Genomic DNA, 19,929 nt, shown 5'->3' with positions numbered 1-19,929 from the left:
CAAATGAGCGACCTGCTCTGGATCTGAAGCTTTCCTATTGGAGCTTATAGGTCAAATGACCTCAGGAAACCATGCGGAGGTTTTACACTCCATATACTTTTCTACAATAAACTGACCACATCGCGGCTGGGTAAAGTACATCAAAAGGTCCATTACTGACACTATCATTGCCAAGACTTTTTATACTCTTATATACTTTGGAGAATTTCAGGAAACTGTTCTTGCTATGCACTTTAGAACAATATTGTCAGGGTTTTTTACCTGTTTTGTTTGCCATGTGCTGCTGGCAGCCATTTTACTCACCTCTCTTGCTGTCTCTGGTGCATGCTGTGTGATGCTGCTCATTTCCTGCACTTCCTTTTATGGCCAGACTGGTGTACATCATCCATGTGAGACAGGATACAGTCTCAGAATTGTGGTGTCATCACGTATTATTTAAAGGGCCTCTGTTCAGTATGCTTTGCCCTTGCATTGTCTCAGACCTGTTTGTGAGAGCTCCTGTGTATTAACTGGCTGTCTGATGTCCCTCCTGGTTCCTGATCCCTGGCTTGTTCCTGACTCTGCTGTTCTCCATGTTCCTGATTCCGGCTCGTCTGACTACTCGCTTTGGCTCCTGACTTGGCTTGTCTGACTATTCGCTTTGGCTCCTGACTCGGCTCGTCTGACTACCAGCTCTGGTTTTGATTCCTGGCTTGTTATTTGACTTGTAGATTTTTTATTATTTTTTGCTATTAATAAAGGTGTGATTATTTTTGCACTTCTCGTCTCAGTCTGATTCCTGGCACCCTGACATTACGCAAGGGCCATGAATCCTGATGGTGCTAATAATCCACCTTTACCTGCCATAATTTCCAGGATGGATGAACATGATCACCGCTTGGATCAATTTGCACTAGCCCTGCAAACCCTGCTGACTCGCACTGCACATTTGGACCAAAGTGTCCTGCAAGTTATGGCTGCTCCTGTGTCCGCTGCTGCACCTAGTCCTACCAGGAGCATGTCCGGTTCTGCACCTCTACCTCAGCGATATGGAGGTGATCCAGCACAGCGAATCAGTGCAGAGGGTTTTTGAACCAGGTGGGCATTTACTTTGAGATGTTACCTCAGGCGTTTCCCTCTGACAGAGCTAAGGTGGGATTTCTCATCTCGTTACTCTCTGACACAGCTCTTGCCTGGGCTAATCCCTTGTGGGAGACTAATAAACCTGTGATTTCAAATTACCCTGAATTTGTGGCCTCCTTTCGGAGGGTATTTGATGTTCCGTCTCGCTCCTCCTCTGCTGCTAAACGACTCTTGTCCATTCAGCAAGGTACAAGATCTGTTGCTCAGTATGCCATTGAGTTCTGTGTGCTTGCCGCAGAGGTTGGTTGGAACAATGAAGCCCTTGTTGTCGCCTTCTTCCATGGGCTCTCTGATGCGATTAAAGACGAAGTTGCTTCCAGAGATTTACCAGAAGATCTCGAGGCATTGGTGTCTTTTTTTATCCTAATTGACATCAGACTAAGTGAGAGGCCCTCTTTCAAGGAGCGCTTGTGGAAGCCTCCTGTTCTGTTGTATCCTACGTGTTCGTTCCCACCCATGCCTCCCTCTCCTCCCATGCCTCCTGGTCCTGAGTCACCAGGTACTGCTGAGCCGATGCAGTTGGGATTCATGCGTCTCTCCACGGCGGAGAGGGCCTTTAGGAGGAGGGAGGGGCTCTGCCTCTATTGTGGGTTACAGGGCCACCTTTTGAAGTCTTGTCCTACACGGCCGAGAAACGCTCACACCTAAGGTCCTGTCGGGGGCAGACCTTGGGTGGTTTATCCTCATCCCCGGAACCGCTAAAGGACAAACCTTTGGTCATGGTTGTCCTTTCCTGGGTGGGCTCCTCCATAGTCACCCAGGTTCTTGTTGACTCCGGTGCTGCGGGCTATTTCATTGACAGTGCTTTTCTATCAAAGCACTCATTTCCTGTTCTGCCTCGGTCCGTTCCACTTGTTATTGGGGCCATTGATGGCAGGCCCCTTCAGCCCGCACTCTCCGCATTTTCTGGTTATTCTGGGTTACCCCTGGTTCCAAAAGCACAATCCCAGTCTCGACTGGCGCAGGTCCGAAATTTTGTCGTGGTCTCCGCAATGTATTTCCACTTGTCTTCGGAAAGCAGGTAAAGTCTTGTGCACGTCTTCGGTATCTCAATTGCCAGAGGAGTACCGAGAGTTCCTAGACGTTTTTGACAAGGTGCGTGCCAGTACGTTGCCTCATCACCGGTCTTACGATTGTACCATTGACCTGCAACCCGGAGCCATTCCTCCTCAGGCCGGGTTTACCCTCTGTCTGTTGCGGAGAATTGTGCTATGGAGGAGTATGTTGCCGATGCTCTGTCGCGGAGGATCATCCGCAAATCCTGCTCTCCTGCAGGGGCTGGCTCTTTTTTGTGAAGAAAAAGGGTGGCGAGTAAAGACCATGCATCAATTATAGGGGTCTTAATCATCTTACCATTAAGAATGATTACCCTATTACGCTCATTATGGAACTCTTTGACCACCTCATTGGAGCTACGGTCTTTACTAAACTTGATTTGAGAGGAGTGTACAATCTCGTTAGGATCAAGGAGGGCCACGAATGGAAAACAGCATTTAACACCAGGAGCGGGCATTATGAGTATCTAGTAATGCCCTTTGGCCTATGTAATGCTCCTGCTGTTTTCCAGGAATTTATTAATGATGTCCTACGAGATATGTTGCAACAGTGTGTTGTGGTGTACTTAGACAACATCCTCATACACTCACCCACACTTGAGGCTCATCGTTCCGATGTTACACGGGTTCTTCAGAGACTATGTGAGAACGGCCTGTTTTGTAAACTCGAGAAATGTGAGTTCCATCAGACTTAAGTAACCTTCCTAGGTTATGTTATCTCCATTGCAGGGTTCTCCATGGATCCTGACAAGTTATCTGCAGTTCTGCAGTGGCCTCGCCCAGTTGGTCTTCGGTCTATTCAACATTTTTTGGGGTTCGCCAATTACTATAGAAAGTTTATTAAAAACTTTTCTTCCTTGGTCAAACCTATCACAGACATGACCCGTAAAGAGAATGATCCACTCCATTGGTCACCTACTGCCATTAAGGCCTTTAATAGTCTTAAGACTGCCTTTGCTGCCGCTCCAGTTCTGGCTCATCCTAACCCTGTCTTGCCTTTCGTTCTTGAGGTTAATGCGTCTGAGACTGGAGTAGGTGCCCTCTTGTCTCAACGTCCTATGCCTGACGGTTCCTTGCATCCATGTGGTTTCTTCTCTAAGAAATTGTCTTCAGCGGAGTGCAATTATGAAATTGGCGACAGGGAATTACTGGCCATAATTTTGGCACTCAAGGAATGGAGGCATCTTCTCAAGGGTACTAGCGTGCCAATGCTCATTCTTACTGACCACAAGAATTTAACTTATCTATCTGAAGCAAAATGTTTGTCGCCCTGACAGGCCAGATGGGCGGTATTTTTGTCTTGGTTTAATTATGTGGTCTCCAACCTGCCTGGTAATAAGAATGTTAGGGCTGATGCCCTCTCTCGACAATTTTCGCCTCTGTCCAAGGAGGAGTCTGTACCTACTCCAGTTATACCTCCTGACCATATTTTTGCTACTATACGTACTAATTTGACTTATCCCTTGGGGGAGGAGATCCTGGCTGCACAAACCAATGCACCTCCTGAGAAACCTAGTGGTAAGTGTTTTGTTCCTGAGAATCTTCGAACTAAACTTTTGCACACTTACCACTATCCTAAAGCCACAGGTCACCCAGGCAAGAGCCAAATGATTTGGTCTGTCACTCGACAATTCTGGTGGCCAGCTCTTTGTTCTGATGTTGCTGCGTATGTTGCCTCCTGCTCAGTTTGTGCACAGAATAAGACTCCTCTATGTCTTCCTGTGTCTTCTTCAACCTATTGCTAATGGTGAGCGTCCTTGGACACATCTTTCCATGGACTTCATTGTCGAGCTCCCTGTTTCAAATGGCAATACTGTTATCCTTATGGTGGTTGACCGTTTTTCTAAAATGTCACATTGCATTCCCTTGAAGAAGTTGCCTACCGCTCAGGGGCTTGCTTCAATTTTTGCCCGGGAGGTCTTCCATTTACATGGGTTACCCAAGGAGATAGTGTCGGACTGGGGTAGCCAGTTTGTCTCCAGATTTTGGCGTTCCTTTTGTGCTCAAATGGAGATTCAGCTTTCCTTCTCCTCGGCATATCACCCTCAATCCCATGGGGCTGTGGAACGGTCTAATCAAGCTCTGGAAAAGTTCCTCCGCTTCTATGTCTCAGATCACCACAATAATTGGTCTGAACTGTTACTTTGGGCAGAGTTTGCTCGTAATAGTGCTATTAATGCTTCCTCCAAGTTATCCCCGTTCATGGCGAATTATGGGTATCAACCATCCTTGTTGTCCGATTCATTCATGTCTCAGGGTTTTCCGGGTTTGGAGGAGCATCTCCGGCAACTCCGTTCCATGTGGGTGCAGATTCAGATTTGCCGTCATCGTTCTATGCAGCGCCAAAAGTTCCAGGCTGATCGTAGGCATCTGCCCATGCCTTCCTACCAGGTTGGTGAGAGAGTTTGGCTGTCCTCCCGCAACTTGAACCTTTGTGTGACTTCCAATAAACTGGCTCCCCGTTATGTTGGTCCTGTTCGAATACTCCGACGGGTCAATCCTGTGGCCTACGCTCTTGACCTTCCTCCTGCAATGCGCATCTCCAATGTTTTTCATGTCTCCCTCTTGAAACCATTGGTTTATAATCGGTTTACCACTGTATTGCCTTGCCCCGTCCTATCTTTGTTGACAACCATGAGGAGTATGAGGTCAGCAGCATTATTGACTCTCGTATGTCCAGGGGCCGCATACAGTATAGTTCACTGGAGGGGCTACGGTCTGGAGGAGCGTTCATGGGTTCCCTCCTCTGATGTTCATGCTCCCGCCCTCCTCCGTGCCTTCCATGCCCATTTCCCCAATAAGCCTTTTGTCCTACCGCGGGGGAGGGGTCGTTGAGGGGAGGGTACTGTCAGGGTTTTTTCCCTGTTTTTTTTGCCATGTGCTGCTGGCAGCCATTTTACTCACCTCTCTTGCTAACTCTAGTGCATACTGTGTGATGCTGCTCATTTCCTGCACTTCCTTTTATGGCCAGACTGATTTACATCATCCGTGGGAGACAAGATGCAGTCTCAGAATTGTGATGTCATCACTTATTTTTAAAGGGCCTCTGTTCAGTATGCTTTGCCCTTGCGTTGTCTCAGACCTGTTTGTGTGAGCTCCTGTGTATTACCTGGCTGTCTGACGTCCCTCCTGGTTCCTGATCCCTGGCTTGTTCCTGACTCTGCTGTTCTCCTTGTTCCTGATTCCGGCTCATCTGACTACTCGCTTTGGCTCCTGACTCGGCTCATCTGACTATTCGCTTTGGCTCCTGACTCGGCTCGTCTGACTACCAGCTCTGCTTTTGATTCCTGGCTTGTTATTTGACTTGTGGACTTTTTATTATTTTTTGCTATTAATAAAGGTGTGATTATTTTTTCACTTCTCGTCTCAGTCTGATTCCTGGCACCCTGACAAATATATGCCTTATAATACTGTGACAATTGTAATTGTATGTTTTCAGATGCCGGCATCCTTTATGTGTTTTATGAAATATGTTCTCCTCAAACATATTTTAGTCATCATTGATACAATCAGACAGCTCAGTTTTGAGTGCTTAGTCCCATTTTTTCTTTTTTTCTATCTTTTATCACACGTTGGGAGTTTAGTGTGTGTTTTTTGAGATATTTTCAAAAGAGCTCCCACACATCCACTTCCTTTATTCATTCGCCATTTTGGAGCTCAAGTATTCTCACAGAAGCAGTGCACAGTCACACTCAAAGATCAGTAATATACCCTAATTTTTTTTACAGCTGTATCATGTACTTGGAGGTACTATGCTTGATAAATCATGTGTGCTTTACATTTTTACATAGTTTTACAGTCACACGAAAAACACATTTAAAATATGATAGAACAATGCAGCCACTGTCTGTATCATGCACTCTAACATAAAGTACATTATACAGTTGTCAAAAGTTACTAACCTCATTGATATATAAATGCTCACTGCTTCTGTCACAGGCTGTCACAATACTTGAGCTCCAAGATGGCGGTGCCCAGTGTGAAGAGAGGAGCTTCAGTATCTGGCAGTATTAATGGCACCATTAAGCTATTAAAACAAGAAAACTGGTTTAAAAAAGAGCTGCAGGAACAGGATTTAATGAAATAACATAGCAATTAGTTACTATTCTTTTGTAGTTGTGTGCATTAGTTTAATAACCCCTTTGATAAGGGGGTACTTTGTGATGACATTGGTGGGCTGGATAAAATATTACCAAAGATCATCAAACAGGAAAAAAATATCTGTAAGAAAGAAAGAAATCACTATACTGATCAGTGTCCAGACATTTTAGCTGTCACATGTGATGTAATCACATAATCAGTGATGTCATTTGATAGCATAGTTTATGATGACATATAATGCTATCAGTGGTGTACTTGGTTGTGTCATTTTTCCATATTGTAGCCCTCATGATCATTTTCTAGTAATGCAAATCCTTCCGGATATTTGTTCTTAAGAATTATGAGCAATTTTAGGGCAATTTTTTTTATACCTCTGTTACCTCTTTACCTACAAATATTCTGTTTGCTTTTTTTCCTGCATTGTCATTACATTGATTTGCTACCTTAAAATCAACTGAAATATTGATTCCTAACTGCCAGAATGGACTGTAAACATTGTTTCATATTTTTCAAACTCCAACCATCTATCCCTTTCTTTATTTTTTAAAGTGATATGAAACCCAATTTTTTATTTTGCCTAGAAAAATTATGAATTATAGATTTTGTATTAAAGTATAGCTAATATAACTGAATTAGTTATCTTCAGGCACATTATTGAAATATCAAAATATGAAATATAAAAAAAAATGATAAAAATATTAATAATAATTATAGCTAGTACAAAGATAAGCATCTTAATCTATCCTTCAACAAAAGTAGATGAATTTCATACATGACGTGGCTGGATGTCTTAAAGTGAATGTAAAGTTGAATGAATGAGTGCCCAGTTTTTAAAAATACTATTAAAAACAGGGGCACTTTTATTCATTAAACTTTACATTGCAGCATTTTTTTTTTTTTTTAAATACTTACCTCTTTCCTTCGGAAACCCAGACCGATGATCCTCCACCCGCAGCTCCTCTGTATTTACCACAGCAATGGCGAAACCGGCTTCCTCCAATTGTTGTGTAGCCTCACGAGATGAACGCTGAAGGGGTGCACACCATGATTGGAGGAAGCCGGTTTCGTCATTGGTGTGGTAAGTATAGAGGAGCTGCGGGCGGAGGATCGCCGGTCTGGTTTTCCTAAGAAAAAAGGTAAGTATTTAAGAAAAACGCTGAAATGTAAAGTTTAATGAATGAAAGTGCCCCGGTTTTTAATAGTATTTTTAAAAACCGGGCACTCATTTATTAAACTTTATATTCACTTTAAAAAGATATTAAAGTTCTCCTATAGTAAATACAAATATGTTAAATCAAAGTAAACATGAAAAGAAACAAGTTGTGAAAGACAGCAAACAACTTACTTGTTTTCTTGCAATGAGCACTTAGAATTTATAATTTTAGCCCCTGCCCTCAGGGAGATAGGGAAGCAGACATGCTTTTTTTAAGTTGCATTCTGCCTCTTCTGGGCATGAGCAAAACAGACTTACTGCCTCTCTAGCATTATCTGAATACTAAACCAGCTCATGTTACTCTAGAAGTTTTATGACATCAAGCTATAAATGCCTTCCTATAAAGACCCCAGCCTCCTTTTAGCGCTGTAACAGGAAGTAATGGACCCTGCACAAAATGAAGTTAAAAATAAGAAATAAACAGTAAAATCTTTTTAAAATGATGAGTAATACATGTTGCAATGATTTCTATTAAGTATAAGCCACTGCTTAATCTTTTTTATTACAACATGGAAACAGACTGTTCAACATCCCTTTAAAGATATTTAGATATCCTGCATATTACTACAGAGTTTCTGGCAGCTCTTGTATGGTGTTTGGAAGTCCCCCTCCCCAATTTTTTTTTATTTATGCATAGAATATATCAGCAAGAAAGAACTGAGTTGCAAAATAACTAAATACAAAATATTTTTTTCTACTTTTAAAATCTGTTATTTATATAGCAAAATTTGCATATCTTTTTTTTTTGCAGTCAAAGGAAATACCATTTGAAAAGCCTATTTTTTATTTAATCATCTTAGCTGAGGCCAATTAGGGCCCAATATAAGGGAGTTTCTGCTTCCAGAGTCAACTTTACATTGCAAAGTGTTTTTACTATGCATAATTATATGATTTACAGCCCTGAATGCTGAGTACTTTCTTCAGTAGTTGTTATTCCCCAAGAGATAAGATTCAGTATGTGAATTGTTTTTCCATCAGATACCTAGTTACATACAAGTTAATGTTGATCTTTACATTTTTTCTTATCTATACCTATTTTGCATGTAATTGGATATTGACCTAAAAGGTTTTGATATAAGGGTATAGAGATGAAAAGTGAAAGTAGAGAGATATAGAATAATCTGCATTAGATTGTTTTCTGCAGTGTTTACAGAAAGTGACATTAGATAACAATTGATGGTTCCACATATAGACCCTGCCCTATAGAGCATTTGTTATATTTGTTTACATCTATTAGTTATTACACAGAATTTATCCAATCCTCACATTCAAATAACAGGGCTATTATATTAGTTGGGAAAGTAAACACCACTAGAAGTAATCTTTCTGCGCACGTGGGTTAGGATTACAGCTTCAAAGTTTTTGTACGAGCTAACGCACACTAACTTCAGGACTTCGAATATTGCGACTGCGCTGACTTCTCCCCGTAGACTTCAATGAAAAAAAAACAACACTTATCGTTGGCACGCTAACCCGTTAGGAGTTGTTAATTTTTCACATTCCAATGTTCTTCACATACAGAAAACGTATTTTTATTTTAAATAAATATGTCTATATATTTCTATATATACCTATACCATATCTATTCCTATAGATATTGATAAAGATATATCTTTTACATTAACATTATCAAATATATATAAAAATATATATATTTAATAATAAAAATTAAATTTTTGTTCTATGTGAAGACCATAGAAATGTAAAAAAAACTTTTTTTATCAGTTGCAGTGTATAAAATGTATGAGATTTGCTTTTTTTAAGGTTTATTTGTGCATATTAAATAGCTGATTTTGTGTTTTGAAGCCACAACCTAATAAAATGGGTTGAGCTTGTAGGTATAATCAGATCTAATTACTTTATCACATTGTGTACATATACGTGCTTCTTTAGCTTATATCTGTCTATAAACCAATCACCAATACTTGGAGAGAACAATGGAGAATGTTAATAACCTTATCTCGTCTATACCCCACTGGGAGTGTAATTTATTCTACTGGCTGTGTTTACACCTTAAGGCCAAGAACTTTCAGGATAGGTGGGGATAGCTAAATCAACCATTTCAAATTTCAATATAAGGCTAATGGAAATACTTGTCAACAATTTAATACACTCCAGCAGCTAAAGTGGATCAATGGGGAAAAATTAAAAGGGAGACATTTTTTGTGTCCCTTTAATTTTGGTGCCTCTTCAAACTGTGAGTTTACATTTGTCTTTTAACTCCATTTTAATCACCTGTAATACAAGATAACGCTATGTGGCGCCCCTTTTTCTCACTTCATATCTTCCAAAATATGAAAAATATATGAAAACATATAAACAACCAGTAATTATAAATAAAAAAGAGAATAATTCAAAACAAACATAAGAACCAATAAAAAAAATTATATAATTATCTGCTAAATGGATTAGCGAAAAAAGAAATATTCAAGTTGATTCACCATAGACCGCTGCTGTTAAGTCTATGCCCTGGGGTATCAATGCAGCCCTTCACTGGGTTCCACTTCCCAATTTCATACTGGTCTTTAACCCCTTAATGACCACAGCACTTTTCCATTTTCTGTCCGTTTGGGACCAAGGCTATTTTTACATTTTTGCGGTCTTTGTGTTTAGCTGTAATTTCCTTCTTACTCATTTACTGTACCCACACATATTATATACCGTTTTTCTCGCCATTAAATGGACTTTCTAAAGATACCATTATTTTCATCATATCTTATAATTTACTATAAAAAAAATTATAAAATATGAGGAAAAAATGGAAAAAAACACACTTTTTCTAACTTTGACCACCAAAATCTGTTACACATCTACAACCACCAAAAAACACCCATGCTAAATAGTTTCTAAATTTTGTCCAGAGTTTATAAATACCCAATGTTTACATGTTCTTTGCTTTTTTTGCAAGTTATAGGGACATAAATATAAGTAGCACTTTGCTATTTCCAAACCACTTTTTTTCAAAATTAGCGCTAGTTACATTGGAACACTGATATCTTTCAGGAATCCCTGAATATCCCTTGACATGTATATATATTTTTTTAGAAGACATCCCAAAGTATTGATCTAGGCCCATTTTGGTATATTTCATGCCACCATTTCACCGCCAAATGCGATCAAATAAAAAAAAAAAGTAAAATTTTTCCAAATTTTAGGTTTCTCACTGAAATCATTAACAAACATTTTGTGCAATTATGGCACAAATGGTTGTAAATGCTTCTCTGGGATCCCCTTTGTTCAGAAATAGCAGACATATATCGCTTTGGCGTTGTTTTAAGTAATTAGAAGTCCGCTAAATGCTGCTGCACACCACAAGTGTATTATGCTCAGCAGTGCAGGGGTTAATTAGGGAACTTGTAGGGAGCTTGTAGGGTTAATTTTAGCTTTAGTGTAGTGTAGTAGACAACCCCAAGTATTGATCTAGGCCCATTTTGGTATATTTCAGGCCACCATTTCACCGCCAAATACGATTAAATTAAAAAAAATAGTCAACTTTTTCACAAACTTTAGGTTTCTCACTGAAATTATTTAGAAACAACTTGTGCAATTATGGTACAAATGGTTGTAAATGATTCTCTGGGATCCCCTTTGTTCAGAAATAGCAGACATATATGGCTTTGGTGTTGCTTTTTGGTAATTAAAAGGCCGCTAAATGCCACTGCGCACAAAACGTGAATTATGCCCAGCAGTGAAGGGGTTAATTAGGTAGCTTGTAGGGAGCTTGCAGGGTTAATTTTAGCTTTAGTGTAGAGATCAGCTTCCCACCTGACACATCAGACCCCCTGATCCCTCCCATAGAGCTCTCTTCCCTCCCCCACCCCACAATTGTCCCCGCCATCTTAAGTACTGGCAGAAAGTCTGCCAGTACTAAAATAAAAGGTGTTTTTTTTTTACTTTTTTTTTTTTAAGCATATTTACATATGCTGCTATGTAGGATCCCCCCTTAGCCCCCAACCTCTCTGATCCCCCCCAAAACAGCTCTCTACCCCCCCCCCCCCACTGCCTTATTGGGGGCCATCTTGGGTACTGGCAGCTGTCTGCCAGTACCCAGTTTGCATATAAAAATGGTTTTTTTTCATTTATTTCAGTTTTTTCTGTAGTGTAGCTCCCCCCCCCCCCCAGATCAATCCCCCACCCCCTCCCAGATCCCTTCCATTACGTTTTATTTTTATTATTTTGTACAAAAATATGTACAAGTTTCTGTAGTGTAAGCGGTTCCCACCCGCTCCCTCCCCGTGCACGCGCCCTCCCGCCGCCCCCTGTGCACGCGCGCGCGCCTGTGCGCGCCCCCGGCGATCCCGCCCCCCTCTCTGACTAAGAAGCCATCGATGGCCGCCCACCCACCTCCCATTTACGCTCCCACCCACCAACGAATGCGGCCATCGATGTCCGGTGCAGAGAGGGCCACAGAGTGGCTCTCTCTGCACCGGAGGGGCAAAAATTGTTATTGCAGGATGCCTCGATATCGAGGCATCCTGCAATAACCGGAAAGCAGCTGGAAGTGATCAGGATCGCTTCCAGCTGCTTTCCAAACCGAGGACGTGCAGGGTACGTTCTCAGGCATTAACTGCCTTTTTTCTGAGGACGTACCCTGCACGTCCTCGGTCGTTAAGGGGTTAAAGGTGTACAGTAAAATTAGTTTTCCCGTAATGTGTTTCCAATGACTTGTTATACCTGCAGCAATAAATAAAATGTATGAGAAATTGCTACTTTTATTTTTTATTTTTTTGTATATGAAATAGCGGGTTTTGTTCTTTCATGCCACAACCCATAAAAAGGCTACATTTGCAGGAAACTCAGATCTTTTAATATTATCACTTTCTATACACACCAACAACTCATTATCTTATCTCTGTCTGTCTCCAAAGCCCTTAGAGAGAACAACTGAAAATTAACATTGTATTACTTATCTCTCCTATCTCCCACTGGCAGTGCAATATCTTTTTCTGGCTATGTTTCTTTAGCCAAAACTTAAAGGGACAGTCAACACCAGAATTTTTGTTGTTTAAAAAGATAGATAATCCCTTTATTGCCCATTCCCCAGTTGCGCAAAACCGACACTGTTATATTAATAAACTTTTTACTTCTGTGACTAACTTGTATCTAAGTTCTGACCGCCCCTAATCACATGACTTTTAGTTATTATCTATTGACTTGCATTTTAGCCATTTAGTGCAGTGTCTGCCACTAGCCACGGGCATGATCACAATGCTATCTATATGGCCAACATGAGCTTGGTCTCCCCTGCTGTGAAAAGTAAATAAAATAGAGGTGGCCTTCAAGGGCTTAGAAATTATTGTGCCTTCCTAGGTTTGCTTTCAACTAAGAATACCAAGAGAACAAAGCAAAAGTGTTGATAAAAGTAAATTCGAACGTTGTTTAAAATTATACATGCCCTATTTGAAAAATGAAAGTTTTTTTTGGACTTGACTGTCCCTTTAAGTAATGACATTTTCAGTATAGGTACATAAAGGTAAATGAGCTATTAGTAAACAATATAATACACTCCAGCAGGTAAAATGGGTAACTGGGAATAAATGAAATTGTATACTATTTAACAGTATGCAATCGCTTTAAAGGAACAGTCAGATATTTTTTCTTTGTGGCAGCCAGTGAGCCTCTATTCCACAGACCAGTATTTCAAAATAAACAGTTTTTTTTTTCTAGCATAATAAATAAATAAATAAATAAATAAATAAAAAATGCTTAGTTACCACCTTTATAGTTATTTACCTTTAAACTGTCCCCATCTGCAATACACTGTAACTGGTGCATAACAGTGTAGGTTTCATGCTTTTGTATGCATCATAGATTATTTTAGAGTTTATTGCCCCTTTAAACTCTTCCCATTTGCAACCCACTCTGTTACTGGTCATTCATCAATATGTGAATCCAATAAGTAGAGAATTTGTATGGACGTGTAAGAGAAAAATAATGTGTAGCATGATAATATCATTTGTACCTTTGTAGGGGTTTATCTGTTTGAGTTCTAAGTGTGTGGGCTTTTTTTTATTCCTTCAATTTTCTAGTTAATATAGATAGTGTATGTTTTATTGTTTTTTATTAAAATTGATCCAAGAGTTTGAAGCATAGAAAATGAACAGCCTAGAGGGGTCTCCTTGTTCTTATGTACCATCAAAATATACTGTATGTTTCAGTTTTAGTTTAATAAATGCATTACTTTACACGTCCTATTCCATTAGTGTAGGCGTTATTATTGATGTCAAAAGTAGCTACAATAATGTAAGATCTTAGGTGGTTGGTATTTGCTTTTCAAAAGCCAGCTTCTTACCATTTTAGCTCTCCATGCCAGGTTATAACAATTTCCACATGTATTTCTCCTAATAATATCTGCACTGATCTTTATGGCAGCAAATGTGAAAATAACTATGTTGCAGAATTTACAATTGATACTGATTCCATGACAGTACAAGACAAATGTATTACAAAATTACTCATTTATTTGCTGTCTGAAATAATACATTTTTAAACATATTTTGCAAACTTCACTCACAATTCCCTAAGTATTCAAGAAGCAAATATTTTTAATGTGACATGAAATAAATCTATTCCATCTTAATGAGCTGTTTTACATTATTCTATTTGTTTATATAAGGATATTTCTGCTCACATAATTTTTTTTATTTGTTTTTGTTCTTATGCAAGTAGAGGCATATACGTACCCATTAATTTGTCTCTCTATGTCAACCAGTGAGCAAATGATCCCCAGGGATCTGTGCACAAATTTTTACTAAGTGTGTGTGTGTGTGAATCATGCTTATATAGTGGTCTTCCATATGCATGAATAGCATTTGAGTTTAAAGGGACAGGAAACCTAATTTATTTATTTCACAATTCAGCATAACATTGTAAACAACTTTTCAATTTTGGTTAATTCTCCTGGTATCCTTTGTTGAAGAAGCAGCAATGCAGTACTGGGAGCTAGCTGATCACATTTGGGGAGTCAAAGACATGAGGCATATATGTGCAGCCATCAATCATCCACTAGCTCACAATAGTAAATTGCTGCTTCTGAGCCTACCTAATTATGTTTTTCAACAAAGGCTACCAAAAGAACAAAAGCAAATTTGGCAACACACGTGAACTGGAAAGTTGCTTTAAAATATTGTGCTCCAGGGGCAGAACTACAATTGGTGCAGCAGGTGCACTTGAACCAGGGCCCAAGTTCTGGGGGGAGGGGGGGTAGCAGCCAGAATATATATATAAACATGTGCAAAATGTGTACAATCCTTGTGCAGGGAAATCTTGCATTAGTTCAGTTTGAAGGTGATTCTATCTGTCTACTTAGATGGAGGCAATGCATAACACTATATTGTGCTTGGGGAGGGGGCAGTAGTTCTGAACATATGGCTGTCCTTTAGCCTGGAGCCAGTGGAGTCCTTTACTAACAAATAATTCTGATTTGTTGCTTGTTTCCAGAAAACTGAAGAAAGAAAACCATGGTCACTCTTTGAGTAATTTAATAACTCAATTGATTGGAAACAGTAAATAGACAAACTAGTTTAAAAAGTCTACACACATATGTATTGGTATTATTTATTTTTATAATCAGAACTGGCTAAATAGTTAGACTTCTTGTGGGAGCCCAGAGTTTAATCTATTTTTTTTTTAAAGGAATTAAACCTAGAAATTGTCTACTTTGTACATTAAATATGATATTAACAAAAGTGTTATTGCCATTAAAATATACATTTATTTATAATTAGCAATTACTATAAGGGAACCCTGAAGCAGCTGTTTGTATTATTTAGCTGAATACTGAGTACTTCTGGGGATGAGCAAGTGGGGATACTTACCTAGATGAGCTAATTTTCTGTTATATGGCTCTTATTTAGCTGCAATGACAAAATTATCTGGTTTTACTATTTGTTTAACCACTACAATGTAATCAGTTCGTCTGGTGACAAACTTCCTTATGGCTAAGCATTGTGTCACACTTGCTGTCCCTGCTTTACTACTATTTAATCAACAACTACAATGATTCGATGCAAATCATGTTCTTGTCGTACAGAATCCAATTTCCATGTATTTGCATCCCTGGTTCCAATTCAAATGACAAAAAGAAAAAGTCAGGGACCCTACATGCCGATTTGTAACGTTCTATTGCACAGATATGTAGTGACACCCAGCCTGTATTTATTTGTATTAATGTGACATGGAAGAGTTTATTATTATTATTGTTGTCAGTAGTAGTACTTATAATATGCTGTAACATCTTTACCTTCTCGCCAATTATCTACTAATCACAACTATAACGGCAGAGCTGGATCCAGCCCCCCTGTCACTTAGTCTGGCTGCGCGTAATCTTCATACGTAGGTATCACCAGTGGCAATCGCACCTTTCCACTGACTCCTGCTCTGGCGGCTGTTGAAAGTAGATTAGTCTCCCAATAGTTGGAGCAAGGACAAATCAACCACCCCTCCTATCCGCGACCCCTCCTGAGCTCACAGTTCAAGCTAATCATTGACAGAACTTTTTACAATCCAGCTCTATAGTGGAGCTGAGATAAGACAGCGCTGCACAGCCACAAGACAGCTGATAAGAGCTCTGCTATTCACTGAGTTGGACTTTTTCACCCACATATATGAAACAAATTCATTTATCCAGAAGATAGAGCGGACACAATGGGTGACCTATGGCTGAAAGGTTCCTGCCTTTTTGTGGCATTGGTTTTCATAAATCAAACCAAGGGGAGTCCTGGAGACGGCAGAAAAGTCTGGGAAAGAAACGATCTGCTGAGTCCACTGAATGAATCCCAGCTGTTTACCTATGGAACTTTCCCCACAAACTTTCTCTGGGGTGTAGGAAGTTCATCTCTTCAGGTGGAAGATGATGACCTCTCCAGCAGAGGTCCTTCTGTGTGGGACCAGTTTATGAGATTGCACCAGACTTGGCATTCTCACACCAAACATGGGCAGCCCAGCAGCTTCATGCAAAACGAGATACCAGCCCTAGAGTTTTTGGGTGTGAATGTTTATCACTTTTCCATTTCATGGCCCAGGTTATTTTCTACCGGGGCAATGCAGTTCCATAGTGAATCAGGAGTGCAGTACTACAATGATCTGATAAACTTGCTGGTCAGCAGAAACCTACAGCCTGTGGTCACTCTCTACCACTGGGATCTGCCAGTGCCTATACAGGAAAAGTACGGGGGCTGGGCAAACCAGAGTGTAACCCAGCTCTTTAATGAGTATGCTACCTTTTGCTTCAAGGAGTTTGGGGACCGTGTGAAGTATTGGATCACCATGCACAACCCTTACCTGGTAGCTTGGCATGGCTATGGCACAGGGTTGCATGCACCCTGGGAGAAAGGAGACCAGGCACGTGTGATTGCTGTGGCACATAATCTCATCAAGGTAAATATACAGCTAAGCATTGAGAGAAAGCAACCACATCTATAAAGTCCAGCTATCTTATATAGCGCAGCATACAGCAGTTATATGACAGGCTACTGCACAGAATCCCGTTATGTTGCTCAACGTTCCAAATACAAGATATATATATTTATTATTTATTTATATCTGTCATTCAATCAATCGGATGATCCACTCTACATAAAACTAAATTGCTAATATCAGTACACATATAAAAAAACACTACACTCAAATTTGTGCAAATAATAGAAAAAATATATGCTTATTAAAACTGCAAAACTCTATGTACATTTGTTAGTTTCAAATATTCATATTGTGAACTACATAATAAAATAAGATAGAATCATGTGACCTATTACTGGGACTGAACAAAAAAAAATATTTTTTTTACCTAGAGAAAGAACAATACAAATGTATGCAAATTAATGTAGTAATTATTATTATTATTATTAATAATAATAATAATAATAACAACATGATATCTGTAGCAAAATGTTTTTGCAATTGAATCAAATTTTAAGCTGGATAGTTTATTTCAAGAAAAAATGGGTTTATGAAATTACATTGTTCTATTGTTAATCTATCCATGAATACAAAGGGGGGGGGGCAGCAGAAGTTTAGTGCCTAGGGCAGCACTAAACCTAAATACGCCACTAGTTGTTTATCAAAGTATTTATATTCCTACTTCTTTCCTTCTAGTGCAGTATAAGAAGATATCATAGAATTCATTTTTGAACACTAGCTGATATCTTAACACACAGCCCTGTGTTTATTTTTTTGTATAAAGTACATTATTTTTCATTGGTATCTGTAAAAGCCATCCAGGGAAAGATATATAGCAGGGTTAGCCTTAAAAACCCTGCAGTGTGAGCATTTCCAGCTTTGAGAATTGAAAAATCCACAATATACGGAGCTAAATTATATGAAAAGGAGGCATAATAAATAAAGGTGTATATTGCAAAGTTGTTCTACTATCCATAAACAAACCATTTATATCAATATCTCAATGTGTTTACTGTCCCTTTAACACATAAAACAGTATGGGCCAGATTACAAATGGCACGCTTATTACCGCTCCCATTCGAGCGTTTTAATTGCGCTAGAAGTAAGCTGTTTGCGCTCGTCGGGCTGCGCTCGTATTATGAGTTGAAAGTAAACTGTTATCGCTCCTGCGCTAATCCAACAAGTGCAAAAATATTGCATATGCGTTCACGTATTCCCCCATAGAAGTCAATGGAGAAAAAAAAGTGGAAGAAAACCTAACACCCGAACCCGATATATTTTCATGTGCATTTACCTGACATACAAATATGAATATAAAAAGTGTAAGCAGGGATAGAGGCGCCAATGGTGCAGATAAATGGTGGTACAATTAGCACTAATAGCCCACTCTACACAAAGTACTCACATTTATTGAAGGCACTCACTTGTACCTATAGAGGCGGGCTGGATTTTAGCAGCAATCCAGCTGGCTGATCCAGGGTAGAATGGCTGGTTCGTGGTTGTCAGAGTGCAGATACTCTAAAGTAGCATAGCAAGGCAGTACCATACATAACACTCTTTCTTGTTGCTTTTTCTTAACAAATATGAATATATCCACATTCCATATATCCACATTCCAGTGTTCTTCACATACAAGAATATGCTCTATTTATTCATAAATAAATATTTCTACATATATCTGTTGGTATTTTGGTACTATATATATATATATATATATATATATATATATATATATATATTTATACAGTATATATATATATATATATATATATATATATATATATATATATATACATGATTATATATAGGTATAGCTATATACAGATAGATATATATGAATATCTATTTATAAATACATATTCTGCTATGTGCAGAACATTGGAATGTGAAATATTTACAGTAAATACATAGTTAAACACTTTAACTGCAAAGGGCTCCAATGCACTTATATTTATATGTATATATTTGTGTACATATGTGGTTATGTGTTTATATGTGTATATATGTCTGTACATACATATATGCACATATTAATACATAAATACATGTGTATACACTATATATATATATATATATATATATATATATATATATATATATATATATATATATATACATCTTTAGACGTGTATGTATGTATTTCTTTTCCTGCCTTTTTTTCTTACACCTAAGATCTCAAAACTTTGAGCATTTATAACATTTCTGTGCAATATTTTTTCATAATAATTTGTATTAGATGGTGTTATTATTAATAGATATACTTTGTAATCTATTTTTCATGTGTTTTGTTCAACTTTAGATTTACGAAACAGTTAACCAGAGATCTAAAGTCACGGTAATCATTCTAGCGTAAATTGCTTGAGCGCAATCACGTTTACTTTCAATTCATAATATGTACAATAAGCCCGGCAAGCACAAACACTTGCGATAAACCCCTTATCGCTTGCGCACAAATGTTTACGCTCCACTTTTAATCTGGCCCTATATAAGCACAGTGAACAACCAATGCAATTTGCTTTTTTTCTGCTGGTGGAACCAGTGCATTTCAAATTTGACTAGAACCATTTTTGCAATATACCTTATGCAAAGGTGGATTCTGTAAAGATCATCACTCCTTACAGGGACACAAAACTGTATATAAAACTGTTATATCTTGCATATTGCATTATAAGCTGTCAGTCTTTGGGTTTACATTTGTTTTCTTATTCAGGGCATTTGGCTATTGTGATCCCAGGTGTGCCCTCATGTGGATTTACCACCAGCTATCTGGCACCTAAGTGTGGTTTTTGTTTTGTTTTAATTTCTTTAAGGTCAGCAGTACTGTCAGTCAGGAGCTTAGTGCATCTTATAGGCAGTAACCATGCATGCTCCTGAGATTCACTGTGCACAAAGCCTGCTTTCATTACAGCAACAAGTCATGTGCATTTACATGATTTAATCATACAAGTGACAGTGACATCATGTGACACATCGCTTCCAGGACTTGGAGCATACACAAATGTGCACAGTTTGGGTAAGATTACATATGCGGCATCACTC

General features: G+C 38.9%; 1 protein-coding gene across 1 annotated transcript in view; it reads left to right on the top strand.

Moving 5' to 3' along the window:
• Positions 1-16,041: 16,041 nt before the first annotated feature.
• KLB (klotho beta) overlaps positions 16,042-19,929 on the top strand; it is a 59,767-nt gene continuing 55,879 nt past the window's right edge. Inside the window, exon 1 of the mRNA XM_053700879.1 lies at positions 16,042-16,869. Coding sequence (XP_053556854.1) covers positions 16,138-16,869 — 732 coding nt within the window. The 5' untranslated portion in view covers positions 16,042-16,137. The remainder of the gene's footprint in view (positions 16,870-19,929) is intronic.

Source organism: Bombina bombina, chromosome 2 (genome assembly GCF_027579735.1).
Source record: "Bombina bombina isolate aBomBom1 chromosome 2, aBomBom1.pri, whole genome shotgun sequence".
Taxonomy (NCBI): Eukaryota; Metazoa; Chordata; class Amphibia; order Anura; family Bombinatoridae; genus Bombina; species Bombina bombina.
Note: the sequence above shows the minus strand (reverse complement) of the source record. Positions and strands in the feature narration are given on the sequence as shown.